The sequence below is a fragment of the Thalassophryne amazonica genome, chromosome 11 (assembly GCF_902500255.1).
Source record: "Thalassophryne amazonica chromosome 11, fThaAma1.1, whole genome shotgun sequence".
Classification (NCBI taxonomy): Eukaryota; Metazoa; Chordata; class Actinopteri; order Batrachoidiformes; family Batrachoididae; genus Thalassophryne; species Thalassophryne amazonica.
This window is the reverse complement of record NC_047113.1, coordinates 106,399,628-106,427,145: the sequence shown is the minus strand read 5'-3', so window position 1 is coordinate 106,427,145 and position 27,518 is coordinate 106,399,628. Positions and strand designations below refer to the sequence as shown.

At 41.3% G+C, this 27,518-nt stretch overlaps 1 protein-coding gene across 6 annotated transcripts in view; it reads right to left on the bottom strand.

Moving 5' to 3' along the window:
• csnk1a1 (casein kinase 1, alpha 1) overlaps nt 1-10,312 on the bottom strand; it is a 99,689-nt gene extending 89,377 nt beyond the window's left edge. For 2 of the 6 annotated variants that reach the window (XM_034180990.1, XM_034180991.1), the window contains exons 1-2: nt 9,830-10,307; nt 9,640-9,746 (exon numbers count right to left, since the gene is read on the bottom strand). In XM_034180990.1, the coding sequence (XP_034036881.1) occupies nt 9,640-9,746; nt 9,830-9,952 (230 nt within the window). In that variant the 5' untranslated portion in view covers nt 9,953-10,307. Of the gene's footprint in view, nt 1-9,639; nt 9,747-9,829 lie in introns of all 6 variants that reach the window. The other 4 variants (XM_034180988.1, XM_034180989.1, XM_034180992.1 and 1 more) reach the window with 4 other exon arrangements.
• Between the last annotated feature and the right edge of the window lie 17,206 nt (nt 10,313-27,518).

The following is a 27,518-nucleotide window of genomic DNA, read 5'->3' as shown; positions in this document are numbered from 1 at the left end:
CTGCCTTTTTCAAATGTAAAACTATGTTGTCACGCCATGGTTTGTCACACCATGTTTCTTCGCACACTTGAGTAGTTCATGAAATTAGCAGCTCTATGCACTGAATTAATTTAGAATTGAATCATGACCCTGTGAATCAGAGTTATATCCTGAGATACTCAAGGATTCACACTCTGCTCACAACAGCAGATTTCGGCACATTAAATCTGGACACATCCATGAGCTGAGTATTGATTCTGCAACTTCTCCGATAGCTGTGAGGAGGAAAAAAAAAAAAAAAAAAAAAAAAAAAAAAAAAAAAAAACTCATTCTTAAATTCATTACTAACAGGAGACACTTGAAGTTCGGGCAGTTTGTTTGATTTTTAGATATTTTTAACAGTGATTTTTTTTTTTTTTTAATAACATTTTTAGTCATGTGTCATAAAACCTCCAAAAACTGCATGTGATTTGGCGCAGTCGTTGAGGTCACTGATGTTTTCGGGACTTTGGCGGCTTAGCTCCCGCTTCGGCTGTTGGATCACAAGGTAACGGTGCAGGCTGCTGTTTAATGAGCTGAAATAAAAACCATTAATTACCGACTTCTTCTTCTTCTGTCTTTGAATGCAAGAGAGACAACTGCCACCACCTGACAGGGAGTGTTACTGCAGTGAGCTTCGTCTTCCTGTCCACACACAGCGACGCCGCAGGCATGAAGTGCTGTTTTTGGGTGAGAAAGTGACTACGGACAAGTCTAAAAGGTCTGAGTGCAGTAAACAGAAACTGGATGTCAGGCAGGCGGCAGCGAGGAGGGAGGGGCAACAGGACCAGCAGGTTGAACAGGCTCAGACATAACGACTGAGATTAAGCCATCACTCCCAGACTGCACTACGAGGAACCGCAGCGTCTGCACTTCACATCCTGCAGCGGGGAGATGGGACGAGCTGGGACTGAAAAACGTTTCACTTCAGTCAAAAACAAAGGTCACTTTAATGACCCATTTGGTTTTGTTGCGGGTGTTTGGGACTGCACAACACTGGAAAAGATGCTGGACTTCGCAACTTTTTATGCAATAATTGCAGTGTGAGGAAGAAAAAGAATTAACTTAAATTTATATAACAAAAGAATAAAGCTAAAAAAATTACCAGAAACATTCAACCATTATATTTTTGTCCAGCATCATCCATTCTGCACTTGAGCTCATTCATTACAACAGAAGGTTTTTTTTTTTTTTGCACTCATTGCACTGTTTCAGCGCGGGGCTTCATATGCCACGCAGCGCGGGGCTTCATATGCCACGCAGCGCGGGGCTTCATATGCCACGCAGCGCTTCAACAGATAACACTCAAGTCATATGATGTGTAAACTGTGGTTTTGTGTTTTCTTCCAGCCTCTCCTGTACTGAACTGACTCAGAGAGAGGGCACAGAGAACTCAGAGGGCACAGTTTGGTTGCAGACAGACTGTGCACTCTGACTTCTCTTCTAGTTTATATTTGTTCTTGTGCTGAGCTGCAGGTCTGCGCTCTGAGTTCTGTATAGTTCATCTTTCCTCCATTGACCGCGAGATGCACTCGCGCGAACGAATCGCCCGTGAGTGAATGTGGAGATGTCTGGAGTTATAGTTGATGTGGACATGTCCTGTGACTGGCAATCAGTCTGTGAGCAGGACTTATGTCCTTTTTTAAACAGTGATGAGAGAGTTTGAGGGCAGAACAAGGAACTAACTGCCTGCAACCAGACAGTTTGTTTTTCTCTTTCTTTTAATTGTTTACATGTGCGCGCGTGAACGTTCGTCCGTGAGTGGACTGGAGATGTCCGGACTTTTTATTGCATGTGGACATGTCTTGGCTCTGGCAATCAGTCTGTGAGCAGGATGTTTATGGATTTTATTTAAACACTTTTGTGAGAGAAGAAGAGCGAGGAGCAGCAGCTGCAATTTTTTTTTTCTGTGCTCTTTTTGTGAGCGTGTAGTTTTACTGCATTGTGTACACGGTATAAAAACAATCCTGTGTGATTTATACTGTGGGAACAATGGAACACAGCAGGAATCAAATTGGCATTGGATAATGTCTTCTGAGGGTGTGGCTTCCAGTAACGTCGAGTACCGTCCTGTTGCTCTGACTTGCGCTGAAACCACTTAATTTCTGCGCCGAACACAGGACGCAAACAAAAATGAAACATGTTTAATTTTTGGCGTCCGATCTGCTTCATCCTATGCGTCCCTCGTGCTGTTGTGGCATCGAGCTCGCTTGTCTCGGCACTGAGTTGCTTCCACGCACCGTCGTCATGACGACATGACGCAACTGGAAGCAGCCCCAGTGTGAAAGGGGCTTTATGGGCCTAGAGAGGAAGAGTCTGACACATCAGAGGAGGAGTTTTAAGGTTGATACAAGACTGACTTAATTGTGCAAGTAACTTTTTTGGTGCAAGTAATTTTTTTGTTACTAGCACCAGTGCAAGTAGGTTAAAAAATGTATTTCGACCCCTGAAGTAGGTTAAAACATGTATTTCGACCCCTGGATAAGGAATTGGATCGATAATGGTATCAATAGATAAATCTTATCAAGACCCATCCCTAACAACGCTCCATGCTCCCGCAGAATCCCACGCACATTGAAATGTTTGTCGTCGATGCGTTCGGCCATTTCCGTCACCGATCTTTGGCAATGTTCGTTAACATCTTTAAATGCGCGGGAAGCTGCAGGAAACGAAGACGTACAAGACGCAAATTTAAGAGAACACTTTGAAATTTGAATTGAAATATGTTTCAATTACAACCACCCAAACCGGGACAACAACCAGGAAAGAGTTTTGCTAAAGGAATTGGCCAGAAGAGGAAGCTAAGTGATGAGTTAAGGGAGAGAGACAGGCTATATGAAAGAAACAAGAGGAAGAGAGGTTTTGTCCCGACCTGGCCACACAAATGGCCGTGGGTTGGTCATGACCAAGAAAAGAATAAGGTTTTCTGTAAAATCTGCAGGGCCTATCCGTCATATGCTGACAAGTATATGCTTGGTAAACCCTGGCTGTTTTGAAGCTAGTTTAAAAGTCTAACCAGCTTGCCTTTCTGAAAACCCCACGGTGACAACATTAGCAAAGGAGCCAAGCATAATTTTTTTCCATTTTTAGATGTATAGCTCCAATCCAGTCAAGGCATACTTTTTACATTTGATATGGACCTACATCTGTATTTTACATTTCTAACTTCTGCAAGTTAGCCAACTCTGAGGATTGCTAAAAAAAATGCCCTCTAAATTTTATGGGAATCACTTTTTTTTTTTTTTTTTTTTTTAACTTCATGGTCCATAGACTATTTTATGTTTTTTTTCTGGATTGGCTTATATTATATAGGCAGTTTTATTTGCAGGATTTCAGGGTGAAACATCACAAACTCTTGTGCGCAAAACCATGGGCCAGTGCTCCCACACTATGGGCCACTAACTTCTAAATTCTACTGGCCCTGTGAGCCAGTGGGGCAAATTAGTTTATGTCAAGCCATGCTTTAACACACATCAAATTCTCCTCAAACTATAAATGATAGGAGTGGATCAATACCTGTCTTTTTTTACTACTACAAAAATGCATAGGAAATGACTTGATTTTTTCCTAAACATAGGCAGGGTGTTACATACAACCCCAATTCCAATGAAGGTGGGACATCGTGTGAAATGTAAATAAAAGCAGAATACAGTGATTTGAAAATCCTCTTCAACTTATATTCAATTGAATACATCACAAACACAAGATATTTAATATTCAAACTGATAAACTTTGTTTTTGTGCAAATATTTGTTCATTTTGAAATGGATGCCTGCAAAACGTTTCAAAAAAGTTGAGACAGGGCAACAAAAGACTGGGAAAGTTGATGAATGCTCAAGGAATACCTAATTGGAAACAGGTGAGTGTCATGATTGGGTATAAAAGGAGCATCCCCAAAAGGCTCAGCCATTCACAAGAAAAGATGGGGTGAGGACCAACACTGTGAACAACTGCATGAAAAAAAATACCCAGCAGTTTAAGAGCAATATTCCTCACTGTTCAATTGCAAGGAATTTAGGGATTCCACCATCTACAGTCCATAATATAATCAGAAGATTCAGAGAATCGGTACAGCAGAGACTTGAACCAGCACCACAGACACCCAATCAACATTGCACCTGTAGGAGACCGTGCTGGTCCCAGATCGGTACAGCAGAGACTCAAACCAGCACCACAGAAACCCAATCAACAGACTACACCTGTAGGAGACCCTGCAGGTCCCAGATCAGTACAACAGAGACTCGAACCAGCACCACAGACACCCAATCAACTTATTACACCTGTAAGAGACCGTGCTGGTCCTGGATCGGTACAGCTACGGCAGACGCTGTAACCTGATGGATTATCTGTTGAAGCAACTGGGGCGCAAACTGCCGGTGTCACAGGGGGACTTTTCTTCAGCCAGAACAAAGAATTAAAGTATTTTCAGATATTTTCCAAACTCAGGCTTTATGTGGACAGATTTTCATCAAACTGTGAAGATGAACAGGTAAGACTTTATATTTACTCGGTATGTGAATGGTTTTAATATTTACTAATAGCATATTTATCATGCTACTAGCATTCAGTACACTAACTGCTTTCAAGAAGGAAACAATATTTCTTTAAAAATAGCTATTTTCAGTCCCTCGCAGGTGCTCTCATTTTTCAGATTTTAAATTTATGTACCCATTTCTAAGGAAAAATAAATCATAAATAAAAATTCTACACTTGCTTATCACTTTTTCTATGTCAAGGATGGTAAACAAACTTTTTTCCAGTCAATTATGACCAAAGTGCTGGCAAAAAAGGTTTAGCATCTCTACCCGCTTACTGAAATCACCTGCATCAATTTTTTTTCCCGTTTCTAATCACAGTTCTGTGTTATGAACTCTACCAATATCGTCACTGTTGTCACAATGAAGATCTTCCTCCAAGGTTTTGTCCCCATCAGTGTCCTGTAAATAAGGCTTAAAACCATAAGGCTTTGTCCCCATAGCTTCTTCAGAACCATCTTCAAACTGGACTTAAAAAAAAAAAAAAAGCTACACACTAGAAAAAAATAAAAAATCGTCCGAAAACAGCTCGACCTCTGCCGTGTTCACAATTGATTTGGGCTTGAATCAGCAGGCCCCGTTCTCCCGATGACGTAGCAACAATATTGTCATGGCTGAGGGCTGAAACAGATTGCAGGCTCCAGACAGCTGTTTATCCTTCACCCGTGCGCTTATCAACTTTAAGTGTTCAGCATTTTTTAAATTATCAACACTTCATTTTTAATGATTATTTGTGCACATTTTTTGGGGTGTCACCTGCTCTTTAAAGGGCACGTCGCTTGTTATTTAGCATCCCAGTTAACACCATCAAAGTATTCATCATCTATCCGCTCACATGGTAAAAAAAAAAAAAAAAATCAGTGGTCGCTCATGTATTTTATTACTAGTTATCAGTTTCTCTGTGATTGTTTCTTGGGGTGAGTACTGGTAAGATTTTATTGCTATCGATGCCATTATCGAGTCGACATGTTTTACTGTAATCTGAAATTTGACCTCATCTAGGTCATCTCTGACCTTAAGCAATACCCTGAAGGTCAATCACTTATCCCAGGTAATGGCTTATGTGCACGGCCAATCACTAAATTCATGCCAAATTTGGAGGCAAAATTTCAAAAAATGATGACCAGGAAAGTTGTTTTGGTGAAATGTTTTTAACCTTGCTTTGACCTTGATCCTTTTGTGTGCTGAAAGGTATCTTGCTGGGATGCGATGTAAACGGTGTGCTGCAGAGCGAGTTAAAGTTTAAAAATGCAATGAATACAAAAAAAAAAAAAAAAACACAACAACAACAGTCACCCTGAGTGTGAACGGTATCTTGCCAAAAGGTGAACAAGAGAGACTACCATGAGGAATGACCACAATGAAGAGGGACTGACGGGCAAGGGAAGATACCTTATCCATGCCACATTTGGAGGCAAAAAAGTACAAATTGCGACCAGCAAAGTTTTTTTGTTTTTTTTTTGGTGATTTTAGTGTTTGACCTTCCTGTGACCTTGACCCTTTTGTGTGCTGAAAGGTATCGCTGTAGGACTGCTGGAAGTGAACTTACAAGAAGAGTCTGCAATGATAATTTACACGTTTTTTGTCACACCCTTAAAAATAAATAAATCTATATTTTGCAGGTTTTTCTGTGAATATGTCATCATACCTTACAATATTTGATATATTCTGGATCCCCTCATCAAGCCCTTTAATTTGGTGTATTAAAAGACATGCTTTGCTCAAATCGGACTCAAGTTAGGTCACCTTTGACCTCAGGGGAATCCCTGAAGGTCAAGGTCAAGTGCTTATCCGAGATAATGGATTATGGACAAGGCCAATCACTATATTCATGCCAAATTTGGAGGCAAAATTTCAAAAATTGCAACCAGGAAAGTTGTTTTGTTGAATTTAGTATTTGGCCTCCCTGTGACCTTGACCTTTGACCTCGAGTCTGTTGGTGCTGAAAGGTATCTTGCTAGGGCTGCTACAGTTGAAGTTACAAGTCATATAAACTGCATGCTCCAGAGCGAGCTAAAAGTGAAAACTGCAACGATTACAACAAAAAAGAACCACACATACATACTGACAAACATATCTTGCAAGATTTTGTGTTGGCAAGAAAAAAAAAAAAAATTAAAAACAAACCTGTTGCTTTGCGACGGCACCATGTGACAAGAGTCCTCTGAAAGGTCATAAAACTGGCAGTGTCTAGTTTTGTTAATCAAGAGCCATAACTCTGCCAAAATGTGTCAATCTTTTACAATACTACAATATGCATATTATCAACCTATAACAAGGATTTGTTATAAGGTCTTCCACGGGGTATCCTCCCAGATGGACATGCCTGCAACACCTCTCTTGGGAGGCGCCCAGGAGGCATCCTTACCAGATGGCTGAACCACCTCAGCTATATTCTTCCCGAACCGGTTTATATGTCAGACCCGTATGTGGCACTAGGGATGGGTATCGAGAACCGGTTCCTTTCGGGTATCGTTAAGAAATGTTTTGATCCACCGACATCAATAAGCTTTGTGCTTAACGATTCTGTTATCGGTCCTTCAGAGTGGCCGTTGTTTTGGCAGGTGTTTGTCAGGAAAATGATCATTTCTCTACATTGACTACAGACCCTGCAGCGGGTCCTTAATCAACTTTTCTGCAGCGTGGCTTTGCTTTGAACCTTGAACTAATCGAAGCGTGGTTCGCAGATTGAAGCAATGCTTTGGTCGATTGCTTTGTTTATTTCTTTCTTTCGCTTAATTTTCCCCCGCTAAAACCCTGAAGAGCACATGTCTGAGTATTATTTACCTTTTCTATGTTAAACCGACCTGTTATGGTCTTCTGAAACAGTTGATAGATGTATTTTATAACTTAAAAACGGGAGCGATGCTAACGCATTAGCATGTCTATGGCATTTTCAATGTTAAAAGTTAGCATTTAGCAACTGCAGCCGTCATCACGTTCGGGTGCATTTGTTTTCAAATTGTAATATTCCTTAAATTTATTTTTGCTTATATATTAATAATCTAATGATTATTATATACAATTTTAGAGAAAGACAAAAAGAACCTGAATAGAAACACAACAAAAAATATATAATATCAACTAACATAAATAAATACATAAAGAAATAAATGTTTCCTGTGAACACCTAGTGACTCTCACACCTCCATTTCATCCCTGTCTTATTTAAGTTTAATGACAGTTTGTTTCGGTCAAACATATTTTCAGTTTGTTAAATTCTTCAGTGATTTCCTCCAGAACTATCTGCCAAACTAGAAAACTGCTGCATCCTAGTAAGAGCAGAATATTACTGGAATGAATTTGAATAAGGAAAGTTGTATTTTTTTTTCTCACCTAAATGGATGCTGCACTCACTACAGTTTATTGTCAGCTTTTAAAAGAAGTCCATCATCACAGCGCTTCATTGAGGAATCTGTCTTCTCGAAAATTAATTCCATAAAAGCACCCCCCCCCCCCCAAAAAAAAAACAAAAAAACATAGGTTTTTAAAGAGGTCTATGTTTGCTCCTGGTGTGTTTCTCTGTGAGAAACAAAGACACGGCACTTTGTCCCACCAACAACAAAATAAGTTAATGACAGAAAGTGACCCTCACCAAGAAATTGTAAATGTGAACCTTTTCGAGAACAACAGCAACAAAAACAACATTATTAACCATTTCCCATTATTTTAAAATAAAGATTCTGTTCTGAACATTAAAAATTATAAAGTTTCTGGTTTTGTTTTCATTCCACAAACCGGTTCAAAGCCTTGCGTGAAACTGACCGAGTCCAATTTTGTTAATCAAGGGCCATAAGGGCGCAATGAGTCCAATTGGAACAAAATGAAAATATGCATATTATCAACCTATAACAAGGGTTTGTACCAAGCTTCATGAAATTCCTAAATGTGTGAGAGAAGGTGATTTCAGAACACTTTTTGGGACAGACAGAAAATGCCATAAAATAAATCCCCCTTCGGGCCTTGGCTGGCAGTGGACAAGGATCTAAAACAACGGTTTTGCTTTGTGAATCAACGACTGCACCCTGTAAAAATCTAAAACAAACCTGTAGCTTTGTCTATCATTTTGACACTTTGCGACATCTGTGTAAAAATCTAAAACAAATCTTTTGCTTTGTGATTGTTTGACACTTTACAACGGCACTGTCTAAAAATCTAAAACAAAGCTTTTGCTTTGTGCATCATTTTGACACTTTGCCACAGCACCCTGTAAAAACCTAAAACCTTTTGCTTTGAGAATAGTTTGACTCTATGATGTCACAGTGTAAAAATCTAAAAGAAATCTTTTGCTTTGTGATCCGTTTCGAGTCTTTACAACAGCACCATTTAAATCTAAAACAAAGCTTTTACTTTGTGAATCATTTGACTCTACCATGGCACTGTGTAAAAATCTAAAACCTTTGTGCTTTGTGACCGATTTGACAACATCTAAAACAAACCTTTTGCTTTGCAATCATTTCAATCTTTATGATGGCACCACGTACAAATCTAAAATAAATCTATTGCTTTGTGGATCATTCTGACACTTTAGCACAGGGGTATTCAATTCCAGTCCTCGAGGTCTGGTGTCCTGCAACTTCTAGATGTGTCTCTGCTTCAACCTGAGTCAGATAATGACGTCATGAGCAGCACTCTGGAGAACTTGACTGCGTACTGAGGAGGTAATTCAGCCATTTGATTCAGGTGTGTTGGACTAGGGACACATCTAAAAGCTCCAGGACACCAGCCCTCGAGGATTGGAGTTGAATACCCCTGCTTCAATAGAAGGTCAGGCATCTGTGACGTCACACCAATCGTTGTCAATTCGCTCAGGACCTCAGTCTGATCGCAGAAGTGCGCAGGGCGCTTACGGAAGTGCATATCGGACTGGGAAAAGAAATCGTCCAGCTTGTATTTCTGTGAGACTGTGACGACTGTTTGACGTCACCGGTGTGGAAGCGTCACAAAGCTAACGGCTGTAGCCAGAGCTCAGCGCCATTTTCTGCCACCGCAACAAAAGAGGAGCGGCCATTTGATAAAAGCTTCAAAGCCGCCGCTCAGACACAAAGTCAAAGAATAAAAAGAGGAAAAAGAGACAGAATCTGACCTGATGTGCGGGATTCCAACGCCTCCCTGCAGGATTTTATACAGTTTGCTTTCGTACAGCAGCTGAGGGTGTCTGGCTTTCTGAGACTCCAGTTTGACCGCTACCTCCTAAAAAAACACAGCAGAAATGAGTCTGAGTGAGTTAAGATAGACACACCGGCACCAGGACCGGGTCCGTTAAACAGTCTTACCTCCCCATTCGTGATGTTTATGGCCAAATAAATGTCTCCGAACGAGCCCGAGCCGATTTTCCTCACCAACTTGTACTTCCCACCGACGATGAACTCGGCCTTCGAGCCGCTGCTGCTCGCCATAATCTCAGCCGAAGATCAGCTCAGAGTCCGTCACACATACAGACCAAAGACCGAGCCCGAACCTTCAACCCGGAGCGAAGTTAGCGGCTAACTGCGCCGTGACTCAGCAACAGCTCAGCGCCCAAACGAACCGCGCGCGCACACACACACCGCAGCACCGAACCTCCTCAGCCCACAAAACCCTCCAGAAACAGCGCTATAATCAGTTTAAGGCTCCGCGGCCGAGTGGACGAAAGCAGCCCACTCACTGCGCCATCTTGTCTTCTCGACGCCTTCTCCCTCAGCCAGGCTCATGAGCACTTCAGGTGCGGTCGGAAATGTCAAACACACACCGATTACGACACAGCACGGGGAGGCTCATGAGCACTTCAGGTGCGGTCGGAAATGTCAAACACACACCGATTACGACACAGCACGGGGAGGCTCATGAGCACTTCAGGTGCGGTCGGAAATGTCAAACACACACCGATTACGACACAGCACGGGGAGGCTCATGAGCACTTCAGGTGCGGTCGGAAATGTCAAACACACACCGATTACGACACAGCACGGGGAGGCTCATGAGCACTTCAGGTGCGGTCGGAAATGTCAAACACACACCGATTACGACACAGCACGGGGAGGCTCATGAGCACTTCAGATGCCGTCTGAAATGTCAGATACGCGAGCAGGCACACACACCAATCATGATGACTTCAGGTGCAGTAGCAAATGTCAGACACACACGATGAATGCAGCAATGTACAGAGATATCCTGGATGAAAACCTGCTCCAGAGCGCTTTGACCTCAGACCTGGGGACAGTTCATCTTTCAGCAGGACAATGACCCTAAGCACACAGACAAGATATCAAAGGTGTGGCTTCAGGACAACTCTGTGATTGTCCTTGAGTGGCCCAGCCAGAGCCCAGACCTGAATCTGATTGAACATCTCAGGAGAGATCTGAAAATGTCTGTGCACCGATGCTCCCCATCTAACCTGATGGAGCTTGAGAGGTGCTGCAAAGAGGAATGGACCAAACTGGCCAAAGATAGGTGGACCAAGCTTGTGGCATCATATTCAAGAAGACTTGAGGCTGTAATTGCTGCCAAAGGTGCATCAGCAAAGTATTGAGGTATTGAATACTTATGTACATGTGATTTCTTAGTTTTATTATTAATAATTTTACAAAAATGTTCAAAAACTTTTTTTCATGTCATTATGGGGTGTTGTGAGTAGAATTTTGAGGAAAAAAAAAAGAATTTACTCTATTTTGGAATAAGGCTGCAACACTGCAATACTTTCTGGATCCACCGTATCACAACACAGAGGAGGGTGACTGATCAACACTTCAAGTGCTGTTGGACACACATACACACAAGCCTATTACATCACAGCACAGGAAGGCTCATGTGCACTTCAGGTGCGGTCGGAAATGTCACACACTCCGAGCTCAACACAGCACAGGAAGGCTCAGGCCAACTTCAAGTGCTGTGGGAAATGTCCAACACACCGGTCTGCTCTGTCTAAGCCTGATCCCGTCAGGTGATCAGGCTTAAGCTAAGCAGTGCGGCATTTGGTTAGTACTTGGATGGGAGGCCTCTTTGGAACACCAGCGGCTGTGTGTTTCTCCAGATAAAACTGGAGTTGCGTCAGGAATCTGACAAAGGGCATCCGGCGTAAAACTTATGCCAAATACCAGTGAGGATCTGGCTCTATCCGCTGTGGCGACCCTGAACAAAAAGGGAGCAGCTGAATGGACAACAACCGATCAGGACACAGAAGAGGGAGGCTCGTGACCCCTTCAGTTGTAGTTGGAAATGTCAAACACACCAATCATGACACAGCAGAGGAAGGCTCATGCACACTTTAGGTGTGGTTGGAAATGTCACATACGAGGTCTATTAGAAAAGTATCCGACCTTATTATTCTTTTAAAAAACCATATGGATTTGAATCACGTGTGATTACATCAGACATGCTTGAACCCTCGTGGGCATGCAAGAGTTTTTTCACGCCTGTCGGTTACGTCATTCGCCTGTGGGCAGTCTTTGAGTGAGGAGTCGTCCACCCTCTCGTCGATTTTTTTCATTGTTTAGGAATGGCTCAGAGACTGCTGCTTTGTTTGATCAAAATTTTTTCAAAACTGTAAGGCACAACTGAGTGGACACCATTCAATAAATTCAGCTGGTTTTCGGTAAAAATTTTAACGGCTGATGAGAGATTTTGGTCTGGTAGTGTCGCCGTAAGGACGGCCCACGGCGCCTGATGGCGATCTGCGCTTCGAGGCGGCAGCGTCTCGCCGTTTCAAGTTGAAAACTTACACATTTCAGGCTCTGTTCACCCAATAAGTCGTCAGAGAACAGAGAACTTTCAGAAGAAGTCGGCATGAGGAGTTTATTCGGACATTCCATTGTTAACGGACATTTTGTAATGAAAGAACAGTCGGAAATATCAGACACACACCGATTACTACACAGTGCAGGGAGGCTCATGACCATTTCATGTGCGGTCAGAAATGTCAGAAACACATCGATTAGGACACAGCAGAGGGAGGCTCATGACCACTTCAGGTGCGGTCGGAAATATCAGATACACACCTATTACTACACAGTGCAGGGAGGCTCATGACCACTTAAGGTGCGGTCGGAAATATCAGACACACAGATTCCAACCCAGCAAAGGAAAACTCATGAGCACTTCAGGTGCTGTTGAAAATGTTTCACACACACACACACACACACACACACACACACACACACACACACACACACACACACACACACACACACACACACACACACACACACACAGCAGAGGGAAGTACTGTTGGAAATGTCAAGTCAAACCTATCAGGACACAGGAAGAGGAAAGCTCCTGCTCACTTCAGGTGTGATCAGAAATGTCAGACACACCTATCAGAAGAAGGCTCATGAGCACTTCAGGTGCTGTTGGAAATGTCAGATACACACCAATTACATCACAGGACACAAAACTCATGACCACTTCAGGTGCGGTCGGAAATATCATATATGCACCGACTGCAACACAGCAGATGGAGCCTCAGGAACACTTCAGGTGTTGTTGGAAATGTCAGACGCACACCTATCATGACTCAGCAGAGACTCTCATGTGCACTTCAGGTGTTGTCAGAATTGTCAGACACACACGGATCAAAAAATAAACCTCATGAACACTTCAGGTGCTGTCAGAAATGGCACACACACACAATCCAGCAGATGAAAACTCATGAACACTTCAGGTGCTGTTGGAAATGTCTCACACACACGCACGCACACAGACACACCAATTACTACACAGCAGGGTGAAGCTCATGTCGACTGCAGTTGCTGTCAGAAATGTCAGACACAGCTTTCACGACACAGAGAGGGAGGCTTCAGGTGCCCTGACACTTGCACGACTTTGATCCGGGCGTGTACACGCACATCGTCGTGATGAACCCACCTGCTGTGTTCCCAGATGGAAGCCATGGCTTCCACTGGCTGCCACATGCTGTGCGCTGCAGAAATAAAATAATTATTTCATAGTGGATTAATCATTTTCTCTTCGAGTTGGCTGTTGAAAATGGCTCGAATCGCTTCCGGAATCACAGCAGAGTGTTCCAGCTGGAGCTTCTCTCGCACTCATGCACACGCTGAATGAGGTGGAGAACGCATTTGGAGCCATCTAAAAAGGTAATTATTTGTCATGTTTACATTGTAATGGCTTGGTAAAACAGTTGCATGTTCTTTCCTTCTTGTGTGCAGCTGTAAAAGTATGTTTGTGATGGATTTAACATCTAGTTATAACCCTTCAGATGAGCTGTGCTCTGATCCGGTGCGCTGACGCAATCACTCGCACTGTTCACTTCTTTACTCAACTCGAGGGACGAGCTGGACGTAGTGTTGGAGAGTAGATCGCACAACGTTCACTACCACTTCACGTTTGTTGCACGACATTTATGCATTAAAGATTTTTTGAGCATTTCAAAATTCTCTTTGCGTAATTGCATGCACTGGCGGCCCTCTCACGTTCAGTCTACACCTATTACCAATGAGTTTACTCTCCTGCACAACACAGTGCGTGCAAGTGCGTGCATCAAAATCGTGCAAGTGTCAGGGGGCCTTTATGCGCACTTCAGGTATGGTCGGAAATTTCAATACATACTTGTTCTGACACAGCGAAGGGACGTTCATGACCACTTCAGGTGCAGTTTGAAATGTCAGACACACCGCGATTACAACCCAGCAGAGGAAAGCTCATGAGAACTTCAGGTGCTGATGGAAATGTCAGACACACACACACAGAAGAAACCTCATGAACACTTTAAGTGCTGTCGCAAATTTCCACATACACTTGTTCCGACACAGCAAAGGGAGGTTTATGACCACTTCAGGTGCAGTTTGAAAAGTCAAATACACACCACTATTATGTCACAGCACAAGAAGGCTTATGCGCACTTCAGGTGCTGTCCAAAATGACAATTCAATAAAATTTATAGCAAGTCCCTTTGGCTGCTGCCTTGTTTTGCACTCAGAGTCACCACAGCAAATCCGAGGTTGCCCTTCCTGACGGCTTGGGGTTTGAACCAGGAACCTTCTGCACTGAAAACAAGTGCACTAACTACTTGGCCAGAACAATGCTGCCTCAATGTGCTTCACACAAGAAAGCTCTAATCTTTCCAACACTCCTGAGGAAGCACACGGGTGACAGTGGAAATGAAAAAAAAAACTCCCTCTGTTGATATTGAGAAAGAAACCTCAAGCACAACAGACTTAGTCCAAAATAGAGCTTTTTGGAATCAACTCCACTTACAATGTTTAGAGGATGAGAACAACCCCAAGAAGACCATCCCAACCGTGAAGCATGGAGGTGGAAACTTCATACTCTGGGGGTGCTCTTCTGCAAAGGGGACAGGACGACTGCACCGTATTGAAGTGAGGATGGATGGGGTCATGTATTGTGAGATTTTGGCAAACAACCTCCTTCCCTCAGTAAGAGCATTGAAGATGGGTCATGGCTGGGTCTTCCAGCATGACAATGACCCCAAACACACAGCCAGGGCAACTAAGGAGGAGCTCCGTAAGAAGCATTTTAAGGTCCTGGAGTGGCCTGGCCAGTCTCCAGACCTGAACTCAATAGAAAATCTTTGGAGGGAGCTGAAACTCCAAATCTGAAAGATCTAGAGATCTGTGTGGAGGAGTGGACCAAAATCCCTGCTGCAGTGTGTAAACTTGGTCAAGAACTACAAATATTAAGGTATGTTTTTCTATAACATCAAATACTTCATGTGATAAAATGCAAATTAGTTCAATCATACAATGTGATTTTCTGATTGTTTTATTCTTTCACAGTTGAAGTGCACCTATGATAAAACTTACAGACCTCTCCATTCTTTGTAGGCGGGAAAACTTGCAAAATCAACAGTGGATCAAATACTTATTTGTCTCACTGTATAAGGGTGATTCTTAGACTACGGGCACTTATTATGTCCTTTGATCATATTGTATGAAAAACAGAAAAAAGGGGAAATTTCACACTTTTATAGTTATCTTTACAATGAAAGTGTGTTAAGAAATTTGTTCTAGTAGTCTATCATGTCTTTTTCACCTTTTTTCAGCATCATTATATGCAAATATTGCCGTTTTGTGCTTGTCCCACACCCAGACTTTTGATCTTCAATGATAAAAATGAATGGTAAAGAAACGTTTTTTCTAATGTTTTAAAATATCTCTGAATAAAATATCAGTAAAACAATCAAAACATAATAGGGGCATTCAATGTCATACAACTGTTGTGATTTTTTTTAAACAAAATGTAGTTGTCCCACACTGTTGCCGTAATTTCCACCACAACACTGTAATGTCCCTTTAAACAGTTTGTATGAAAGATTGTTTGGGTAGTTTCTATGGAGATAAACAGTGACATCAGAGCACATGTATATAGCGCCAAATCACAACAAACAGTTGCCCCAAGGCGCTTCATATTGTAAGGCAATGGTGTGGTGGAAATTACATTTACAAGCACGTGAACCTACGATATCACCCTTATGGGAAAGCTGCTGAGGGCTCATAGTCAGATCTGTTCGCTTTCTTCACCTCCATGAAGAGCTTTCTCATCGTGTTTTATCTTTCTGGTTTGTTACAAATGTGATGCAGTGGTGGCCACAGTTCCTCTAGTCTGCTAACCGCTAATTAGCGAAGCTAACTTTTTTGTTAGTAGATTAGCTTTTCAGCTAACTTCGAAAACCATCAGTGGACCACTTAGCTTCTACTAAATTTAGATCCGCTAAATTTCAGTCCGCTGTTTTTTTTGCTGACATAGTAAAGACAAATGGGCCTTTCACACCGAGCACGTCGGAACCATCAAATGCGTCAAAAATCAGTCTAAAAAGCATTATTTTCAATGAGACGCGTTGCTTTTTAGATGCATCAGAAGCGTCGCATCAAAAGCCGAGCTAAAGCGATGCTTCTTGATCTTAGAGAGACCATTATGTTTACATTTTACATGCACTTTTTCCTTAAATTTTCTCCACAAAGGAAGGACTTGATTTCATAGGTCTTTGTTTTTGAAATGTTTGAAAATATATCAAACTTGTTTTCAACATTCTGTCTTGTGATTTTTTTTTAAATGCATCACACTCTTGTGTCCATACAGTATGAGTAAACTTTAAGAGTACTTTAAGGAGTATATTTTCAGTATATAAATGGTAAGCTACAAGTAATATGCCAAGCAAAATTAAAGTATAAAAAGTAAAATAACCAATGTGTATAACAGTATACTTTAAGTATACGATAATAAACTAAAAATAGGGGCTTAAAGTATACAACTAGTACAATGGCAGTATATCGATAAGTCCACTTGTGGTATACTTTAAGCATAGGAGAGGGATATATCAAGTACATTGATAAGTGTACGTGTGGTATACTTTAAGCATACAAGAGGGATATACCAAGTACATTGATAGTATATAGATGAGTGTACTTGTTGTATACTTTAAAGTGTACTTTTGCAAACGAACTTTATAATATACTTTTATAAACTTGAAATGCTCCAATTTAGTCTGAAAAAGTATTAAATTTGTGTACTTTCTCGTATACTAACAGTACACGGTCTGTAGTATACTTGCTAAACTTATACTGAAGCATACTTAATAAAATGAACTTTAAGTATACTACTTTTTGCTAAGGGTGTACAAACAGATCGGTGCAAAACCACTGATCTGTACAAAATAGAAACGTGTCACAGGACTGCTCATTTATACAGTTTTCTGAAGAAAAATCCTTGGAAATGTTTTTTTGTTGTTACCTCAAAATTTCTGATTACTGTTAAAAAAAAAGTTTAGAACACTTGTAATTAAAATAGCTCAATAAATGGTTCTTTAGAAACCTTTCATCTGTAAATTAAAACCACCTGTTATTTCAGATTAGATAATTTCTTGTTTAACATAAGGAACCTCGGACATTTATTTTTAGACAAAATAACATGGAAATTTGACTTTTTTTTTTTTTTAAGTCCGGTAGATTATATCTCATTTCAACCAGAAAAACAGACACTGTAAATAAATAGAAATGTTTATTATAAATGCAACAGGAAATAATTTAACAATGACTGCAGTGTGATTGTAAAGTAGGATTTCTGTGACATAAACCTCATGATGAATTTTTTTTTCATTTCAACTTGTAATTTCGTCAAAATATGTAATTGCCTTTAATGTTGTTATCAGGACAGAGTCATTTCTAAAATATGAATTTCAGCACAATAAGTGGAGAGCTTTTACTTGTGCAAATGTCTTTTGACTTTGATTTCGTGGACATTTTTAATGATCCGTTCATTTATTGTTAAAATATAAAATGAAACAGCTTTTTAAAAATAATAAAACAGTTGCTGTTGAAAGAGCCTTTTATTTAGAAGCAGGTGATGTTATGCTGGATTCTCGGGACCAGATGAAGGTCTCTTCTGCAGCTTTGAACTCTGGTGGTGTTGCTGAAGACACTTTTCTCCTATTTTGAAGAGCAGAAATGTTTTCTTTCGACTGGACTTCATGGTGTTCAGTTCATCAGTGGAAGTTTGGTTGTCTGCACAGCAAATGTTCCTGATTGGGACAAATAAAAATATTTATTTAAATATAAAGAAACATAGGGGAAAAAATGCATGAAAAAAAAGTTATTTAAAGTTGAGCTTTTGTGGTCTCCAAAAAAAGCTGTAGCTTTATTTGGTAAAAATAAAAAAAAAAACTGAACCATTTACAAATTAAAGTGTTCACTCAGATCAATTGTGCTAAAAGGCTAAGCTAACGTTAGCCAATCATTAAACCTTCACAGCAGTGCAAACGTCACCTTTTATTTTTACATTATTCTCACCTCGATAAAGCTGCAGAACTAAACTCCGTTGGTCAAACTGGGACTTCGCATATATCCAAAAAGTGGGAGATTTCAGACTGAGTGGGTTTGCTCCATCACCCCAGCTGCCTGCCTCGCTCTGCCCAGGAATGATGCCTGAAGGCCGGCTTCTCCGTGCGGGTCGGCTGGTACACAGAGCAGAGTCAAAAACACAGCTAGCCATAAACAGGGCGAGACAAAGTGCTGGTAAGTGATTGAAATCAACAAACAAGCAGAGAAGAAGTGAAGAGAAGCAGTTTAAATAAGAACAGGTGGTAACTGGATAACGAGGTGCACCTGGTGGGAGAAGGACCTGGAAGGGGGGCGTGGTCAGGTGACTCCAAGGGGAAAAGAGGTGCAAAAAAAAAAAAAACAGTGACAAGTGGACAAGGAAATGACAGACAAATGGGGCGTGGCCAATAGTGATGAGAACGTGCAGGTGCAGGACAAGAGAGTGCAGTGAGCAGAGGAAGACTGTGACACAAATGAAACTGGGCGTGAATACAAGAGAACTGAGAGGAGTGCAGACGAAGACAGGATGACAGGCAGGTGCAAGTGAGCAGTGAAGAGAATTACTGACATGACAACTAATGATCAATACAAACTAGAACAGAACAGCAAAGCAAACCAAAAGATAAACACAGAAGAAAAACTACATAAAAACTGATCAGAACATAATAGGAATCAAACACTAAAACAAAACTAAACTGAACAGACTGAGAAATAAGCTATAAGTAAAACAGAGACTGAAAGATCTCTTGACATTAAGGTACTACAGAAAACAGAAATGTTAACAGCAAAAATAAGCAGATGATAACTAAATGATAAACAATGAAAACAGACTGACTGAACAAAACAAGAATGGAACTGAACCATGGTGGAAGTATACAAAGTTACTAAGAAACAAGGTGGCAAAGAAAAAAGAACATTGACTAAACCGATTATAAAAATAAGTAACTAATAACTCAAAGCGGGAGCAGACGGAGGAAAAAAGAAAGGGGAAAAAATAAGATCAATGCCCCGATCAAGGTGAAAACGTGACAGTGTTAGCATTACACACAGATTCCAAAGGCAATTATGAGGAAAATGAGCCTCCGGGTACAGATATTTATCACAAAGAACAAGAACCATATAATTATTGTCAACTTCATTTAATAACAACTCATTTACTCATGACACCAACGTTCACTCAACACTTGTGCTAATAATAAATATCATAACACTGATCTATATAATCATGAAAATAGTTAAATATTAATCATACACATGAATCATGTGGAATGAAAAATGCAGGTAAATCATGTCGTGTCAGGAGTCACAGCAGGCCTGACCTGTGTCTGTTTTGTCCTCTGTCTGCACCAGTGATACCTGCTGCTCTGTCAAAGAGGGGAAGCTCATGTCGGCCTACATCATAAATCTGTCAATTTATTTATATAATTTCAAATATGTAAAATGGTCATAACAGTCCCAGTTGCACAAGCATTTCACAAATTATACCTCTATTACATACAGTATTCTATGATGGCACAATACAAGTGGTCAGAGCGCTTGGTTTCAGTGTGGAAGGTTTCCTGGTTCAAATCCCACCCCTGCCACATTTCTCCATGTAATGTGGAGTTGCGTTCAGGAAGGGCATCCAGCATAAAACTTGTGCCACAATCAACATGCAGGTCCACCTTGGATCTGCTGTGGCGACCCGAGTGAAAACAAGGGAGCAGCCAAAGGGACTTACTTTTACAAGTATATTATTAATGTTTTAAACAAAATATCAAAAATTTCAAGAAGCACCTAGAACCTTATTATTAAACATACATAACAGAGTCTGACTGTTTCATGACATTGTTCCATGCAAACGTTATTTTAAAGATTGGCCAGCAGATGTTGCCACATAATTGTATCAAACCTTCAAAACACTGAACCATTGCTTCATATGGATTCAGTGTTTCAAAATGCTTTGTATTCTCCGTCACTAATTTTCATGAATAAAATGCATCAGCAACCGTTAATTATTACCACATATGCCCGCATAGAGTTCTAATTATGAATACTTTGATGGTGTGTTGCGAACGGGGACATTAATTAACACTTCTCTGTGCACCTTTAAAACAGACTGATTTATAGTGCACGCAAAACACTTTGGCATAAATATAAAATGTATAAATACGCAAAAATATGTAAACTAATTCTCATTCCTACAGCTGTCAATCAAAACAGGATTCAGCCTTTCGACTGATCATCCAATCATTGTGCAGAACTCCAGCGTCCAGGCCCGCCCACAACTCCATTCACCCCAGGGGTGCTCAGTGTCCGGGGGTGTCTGGGGGCGTGACAAAATCATGGCTTTATCCAATGACCGTGGTGTTTTGTGGCAATGAAAAAACCTTTCCAGGAAGTCCCACTGAAGTGAACAGACGCTCGGCTTCTACAGGAAAATGCACTGACCACAGACCGCATGAGAAAAAAAGATTTATGAGAAGTTAACAAAATAGAGTCAATCGATTTGTGATAAGTAGCTGATTCTGAACGAACTCGTCTTCAAGATGACGTGTTCTAATGCATTTGTAGTCAATGAAATGATAATAAACTGTACATATTTACCCATGTCATTTTTTGACATTTTAGGGGAAGCTGAGCTTCCCTTGCAGTCTGAGAGAAACCACCTCTGGTCTGCACTCTTGCCCACTACTTCAATCCTCAGTCTTTGATTTTCTATTGTTATATTATTGCCCACTGGCTTTGTTTTGTGTTCATCATTTATTTTCTTTTCGGTATTTTTGAAGTGTCTGGTTTTGTTTTCTGTTTATTATGTATTTTCTGTTAATCATACCTTACTCATGTCTTTCTGTTATTGGACTTAGTCATGAGGTTTATTCAGTTGTAGTTTCTGTCCAGCTATTGTTTTTTCATTGTGTATTTTTAGTCATATTTTCTATTATCACTTTTGCCACTTGTGAGTTCCACTCTTGTTTAGTTTTAACCTTTATTTTCATGCCAACCTTTTTCAGTTCTTACATTTGGTATGTTGGGTCTTCTTTAATTCTTAGGTCTTGAGTTTATCAGGCTGAGCGGAGGCGAGGCACAGACAGAGGCTGGACACAAATGCAGACTCTCAAGCAGGACGCAGGAGTAAAAATAAGGATCTTTAATACAACCAAGGGTTCGATGTACAGGAAGGCAGTCTGCAGAGCAAAGGTACCAGGCAGGGGTGAGACAGAGGACGTGGTCGCTAACAAGCAGGGTTCCGTACACAAGCAAACAGTGTTATCAGAGCTGAGGCAAAAGGCAGGATCCGGTAAACAGAGCAGAATCAAAAAACGGCTTCGCAGAAACAGGACTGTGACAGAGTGCTGGTAAGTGATAACAATCAACAAACAAGCAACAAGGGAGTGAACAGATGCAGTATAAATAAGGAAGTGTCAGGAACTGTGAGGATATGGCACAACAGGCAGGTGGACACAAATGCAGACTCTTTGCTCAGAGGTGGGATTTAGAAAAAGGTTTAATCAAAAAAACAGGTTCAGATCGGTACACTGGGTGACAAGCAGGCAGGCGGAGGTACAGACAGTCTTGAGGCAGCAGCGTGGTCAGTAACAAGCAGAGTTCCAGCACGGGCAAACAGGTGTATCAGAGGAGGCTAAAAACGGAGTCAAAAACAAGCAGAGTTCCAGCAGGGGCAAACAGGTGTATCAGAGGAGACTAAAAACGGAGTCAAAAACAAGCAGGGTTCCAGCAGGGGCAAACAGGTGTATCAGAGGAGGCTAAAAACGGAGTCAAAAACAAGCAGGGTTCCAGCAGGGGCAAACAGGTGTATCAGAGGAGGCTAAAAACGGAGTCAAAAACAAGCAGGGTTCCAGCAGGGGCAAACAGGTGTATCAGAGGAGGCTAAAAACGGAGTCAAAAACAAGCAGGGTTCCAGCAGGGGCAAACAGGTGTATCAGAGGAGGCTAAAAACGGAGTCAAAAACAAGCAGAGTTCCAGCAGGGGCAAACAGGTGTACCAGAGGAGGCTAAAAACGGAGTCAAAAACAAGCAGAGTTCCAGCAGGGGCAAACAGGTGTACCAGAGGAGGCTAAAAACGTTGTCAAAAACAAGCAGGGTTCCAGCAGGGGCAAACAGGTGTATCAGAGGAGGCTAAAAACGGAGTCAAGAACAAGCAGGGTTCCAGCAGGGGCAAACAGGTGTATCAGAGGAGGCTAAAAACGGAGTCAAGAACAAGCAGGGTTCCAGCAGGGGCAAACAGGTGTATCAGAGGAGGCTAAAAACGGAGTCAAAAACAAGCAGGGTTCCAGCAGGGGCAAACAGGTGTATCAGAGGAGGCTAAAAACGGAGGCAAAAACAAGCAGGGTTCCAGCAGGGCAAAACAGGTGTATCAGAGGAGGCTAAAAACGGAGTCAAAACAAGCAGGTTCCAGCAGGGGCAAACAGGTGTATCAGAGGAGGCGAAAAACGGAGTCAAAAACAAGCAGAGTTCCAGCAGGGGCAAACAGGTGTATCAGAGGAGGCGAAAAACGGAGTCAAAAACAAGCAGAGTTCCAGCAGGGGCAAACAGGTGTATCAGAGGAGGCGAAAAACGGAGTCAAAACAAGCAGAGTTCCAGCAGGGGCAAACAGGTGTATTAGAGGAGGCGAAAAAACGGAGTCAAAAACAAGCAGAGTTCCAGCAGGGGCAAACGGTGTATCAGAGGAGGCTAAAACGGAGTCAAAAACAAGCAGGGTTCAGTCACGGAGAAGCAGGTTAACTGGCTCAGGCAAAAGGCTGAGGTGTTAATAATGTTAATAGGATGTTAATAAAATCAATGTTGGCTATTCTCAGAATAAAGTACTTATATCCCACAGTTTTCAAATTGCATAAAGTCAAATGGTGTCCACTTTGTGGTTTTCTCAAAATATTAAAATTACTGTTGGGATGCTCAGAATGCATCTCTGAGCTTATCTAGAAACCGTTGGCTTCTGGGGGCACTAAAGCGGCCCCAGACCCCGGGCCTATGGACTTTGGCCCTGCGGGCCTCGCACTTTGTCCCCCCCCAATTCTAGTTCTACAATGCGCCCTTATATATAAGCAGCTTTCAGTTCACCACTTCCCCCCAGTTCGTTTCACTTTTTTGTCATTGTTCCAGCTCTTTCCACAGCTGTTTTGACCTTGTTTGATTGCCTGTTTGTATTTTGACTTTGCTTGTTTTTGACCATGCCTCTGTCTTGCCTTTAAATTCCGCGACACCTTGTACCTGAACCCTGCTTGTTTTTTTGGACCCTGCTTCAGCACTACATCTGCCTGTACCTCCGCTGACTGATACACTGTGTACCCAAATCCTTTGCCAGAATTCTAGATAAAGTCTTTTTACTAACCCTAACGTTTGTCAGAGTCTGCATTTGTGTCCAGCTAACGTTCTGTGCTATGCCACCTCGCATCATGAGTAGATATGTAAATTATGGAATGTTCTTATCTCTCTCTATGAAGTCATGAGTGTCCTCTTCACTAACGTCTTGGTGTCTCACAACTTCAGTATGAGACTCAAGTTGTAGAATTCTCCCTGGGAGGCTAAACTCTCTCACCTTGATCAGGACATCTGGCTGAATGAAATGATCTGGATCCTGTAAAAGGATCCTGCACTTGTAGTGCAGCAAATAACTGAAACAATACTTCACATGGTGATACAAGCACCAAATCCAGCACAAATTCTCCTTTGACATTGCCTTTTGAAAAACCAACGGGCCACTTGAATTTTCAATAGTCGGCCACGTAGGGGTTAGTTGAAGAATTACACAGGGGTTAGAATATAAAAATGCTCCAATCATATGAAAACTATATTATTATCACTTACTGAGGCATGCTGGGCCGGTAGCGTAGATTTACATTTACGCTACCTGGCTATACCCGCCCGCCGCTGCCCACGGTGAGTATCCGGATACCTGCCCACTGTGTGTAAAACTGATGACATCATAGTGTGCGCGCAGCCCAAGAACTGTCGCAGAGGAACAAGCTAAAAAGGCGAGAGTGTGTTGGTCCCAATATGGATATTCCGGATGATTTCTCATGGATAGTACGACAATGAACACGCAGCCAAAGCAGCCAGCTTGATGAGGATGCACTGCCTAATTTGGAGAGAAGCGCACGCCAGCTGACACGGCAAAAGTTAAAGTGAGCCAACTTTTTATGTACGCGTTACATGTTGTGTATCTCAGTAAGTGATAATAATGCAATAACATGCTTTTGTCATGCGGTATGCATTTTCTGAGTCCCCTCCGTCCATGCCGTCCCCGCAATGACCGATATTCGCCCTGGTCTAACTCAGGTGAATATCTGCCATTTAGGCGACAGCATGACGTCGGGCCTCTGAAATGCATACCGCCCTCCAAAAGCTGTTATTGTATTATTATTTGTTAGATCATAAAGATTCCAAAAAGGTATAATTTGGACAATCTATGACTGAATGTTATGGGGTAAAAAACCTTAAGAATAGTGACAAAGGTCAATTTCAGTTTGTACAGGAGTCAAAAGTTAAAGTTGCTCCAGTTGTAGTAAAAAAAATGGTGCAAATTGTTGATTGAACTACTTGGATTAATAAATGGAATAGTTTTGACTGTGTTGAATGCTTGGGCTCTAAAGCAGAGAGAACATACAGAGGGCCAACTTCCTATATGCTGCACTGTAATTGGCTGAGCGCCGGCCACCATTTTGAATGTGTGTAACAGGGTGCAGAGAGAACACGCACAATGGCGGTCTTTGTGTTACAAAGAGTTGGATTAGAGACAAAAGTTTCTGTTTATGTGCATTTTGATTGACCATGGATAACAACTATCATACCAGCAACATCAGCAAAAAACATCAAGATCTAAAGGAACTGAGTGTTCACTGATCAACTGCACAATGTACACTAAAACAAACAAGGAAGTGGTGTTCTACTCCTTTCCAAAGGACAAAACGAGGCGAGCCAGTGCTTGTTTAGTATTGACTACTAATAATAAACTAGTAATATTTACCTTTTTTATGTTAAACCGACCTGTTATGGTCTTCTGAAACAGTTGATAGATGTATTTTATAACTTAAAAACGGGACCAATGCTAACACGTTAGCATGTCTATGGCATTTTCAGTGTTAAAGTTAGCATTAAGCTGTTCGCATCTCAGCACATTTGTGTGCATTGTTTTCTGTATATAATTAATGCCTCAGCGTATGTTGTCGTAAAAGAGTCAAATGTATTACAAATTGTAATATTTTTAACGTATTTTGCTTTATATATTAATAATAATAATAGCAACAACAACAGTAATAGTAATAATACTAATAATGCTACAATATAATTAGAGAAAAGACAAAAGGAGTTGTGTGTTAAGCTCCATAACTGTATTTTGCCACCAATATATATTAATATAATAAAATAAATTAAACTTTCAAAAAAAAAGAGTCTAATTACTGTCTAGGGGAGGTGATGGTCTAGTGGTTAAGGTGTTGGGCTTGAGTCCAGGAAGATCATGGGTTCAAATCCCCGCCTGACTGGAAACACTCAGGGCCCTTGGGCAAGGCCTTTAATCCCCTACTGCTCACGGTGTGTAGTTAAGCGCCTTGTATGGCAGCACCCTGACATCGGGGTGAATGTGATGCAGATGGAAAAGCGCTATATAAATGCAGTCCATTACTGTCAGTGACAGTAATGAGGAATTTACCACTTCCTATGTGAAATTGTGGGTAAATACCCTCTAAAAGGTATGTTGTTATCATACAAGTAAAATGTCAAATGTGGTGAACGTGGTTGTTCTCTTAAGTATAATTCAGTGTAAATACCCTAAAATAAATAAATACCCAAGGACACTGGTAGGGATAAATAACTAGTAAATAAGATAGAACAATCCTTGAACCTATAGGTATGTCCAACTTGTAATGAATCCTAATTATAATATATTGTCAAGACGGGGGCACAATCCAGGTGGACACAAATGCGAACTCTCACCAGAGATGCAGTCTAGAATAAGGCTTAATGGTAGTAACCGGCAGATATTCGGTACACAGGTGGTCCAGCAGTGAAGCCAAAGGTACAGACCGACGTACGGCTGAGGCTTGGCCGAATAAACAGGCTGAGGTCAAAATACACAGAGTGTGGCAATCAGAGGCAGAGACAAAAAAATGTGGTCAAAGGCAAGCAAGGTCAAATACCGGCAGGCAGATCAAAAGCAAACAAGGCAGGACGTGAGGAGCTGGAAAGTGAAATACATTCAACCATCGAGCGAGGGACTGTGTGATGTGAGGGGTTAAATAACTGGTAGTGAAATTAGTGGAACAAGAAGCAGGGTGTCAGTGAAGGTTCTGGAAGGGGGCGTGGCCAGGGAAGACAAAGGTAAGTGCAAGAGAGGTAGTGATACCAAAACAAAGCAAACGGTGGGCAAAATAATAATTGACAGAAAAAAACCAACAGTGAAGAAATGTGACGTGTTCAGACAATAATTAACATGAAAAAACAAAAAGGGGAAAACGACGTGACTAATCAACATAATGGGAACAAGAGGATCACAGACTATGAAAGAAACTAGAACCAGACTGACCCATATCAGAGTATAAGAATAAAAGCAACAATTGATGAGCAAAAAATAAACAAACTAAAACCAGTGAACAACAAAATAAATCATAAACAGAAAATGCAATACATACTAAAAGGGACACAACTGGATGAAAACACTGAAGATAAATATTAACCAAAACCAGTGATTAGTGATAAAAACAGTGAGTATCATTATCTTTGGCTGCTTTCAGTGATGCCGGTATTTGGTTAGACTCTTTCTCTCAGATTGTTCTGTCTGAGTTATTTTCATTAGTTACTTCATCCAAACCATCAACATGTCTATTAGACCCCATTCCTACCAGGCTGCTCAAGGAAGCCCTACCATTATTTAATGCTTCGATCTTAAATATGATCAATCTATCTTTATTAGTTGGCTATGTACCACAGGCTTTTAAGGTGGCAGTAATTAAACCATTACTTAAAAAGCCATCACTTGACCCAGCTATCTTAGCTAATTATAGGCCAATCTCCAACCTTCCTTTTCTCTCAAAAATTCTTGAAAGGGTAGTTGTAAAACAGCTAACTGATCATCTGCAGAGGAATGGTCTATTTGAAGAGTTTCAGTCAGGTTTTAGAATTCATCATAGTACAGAAACAGCATTAGTGAAGGTTGCAAATGATCTTCTTATGGCCTCGGACAGTGGACTCATCTCTGT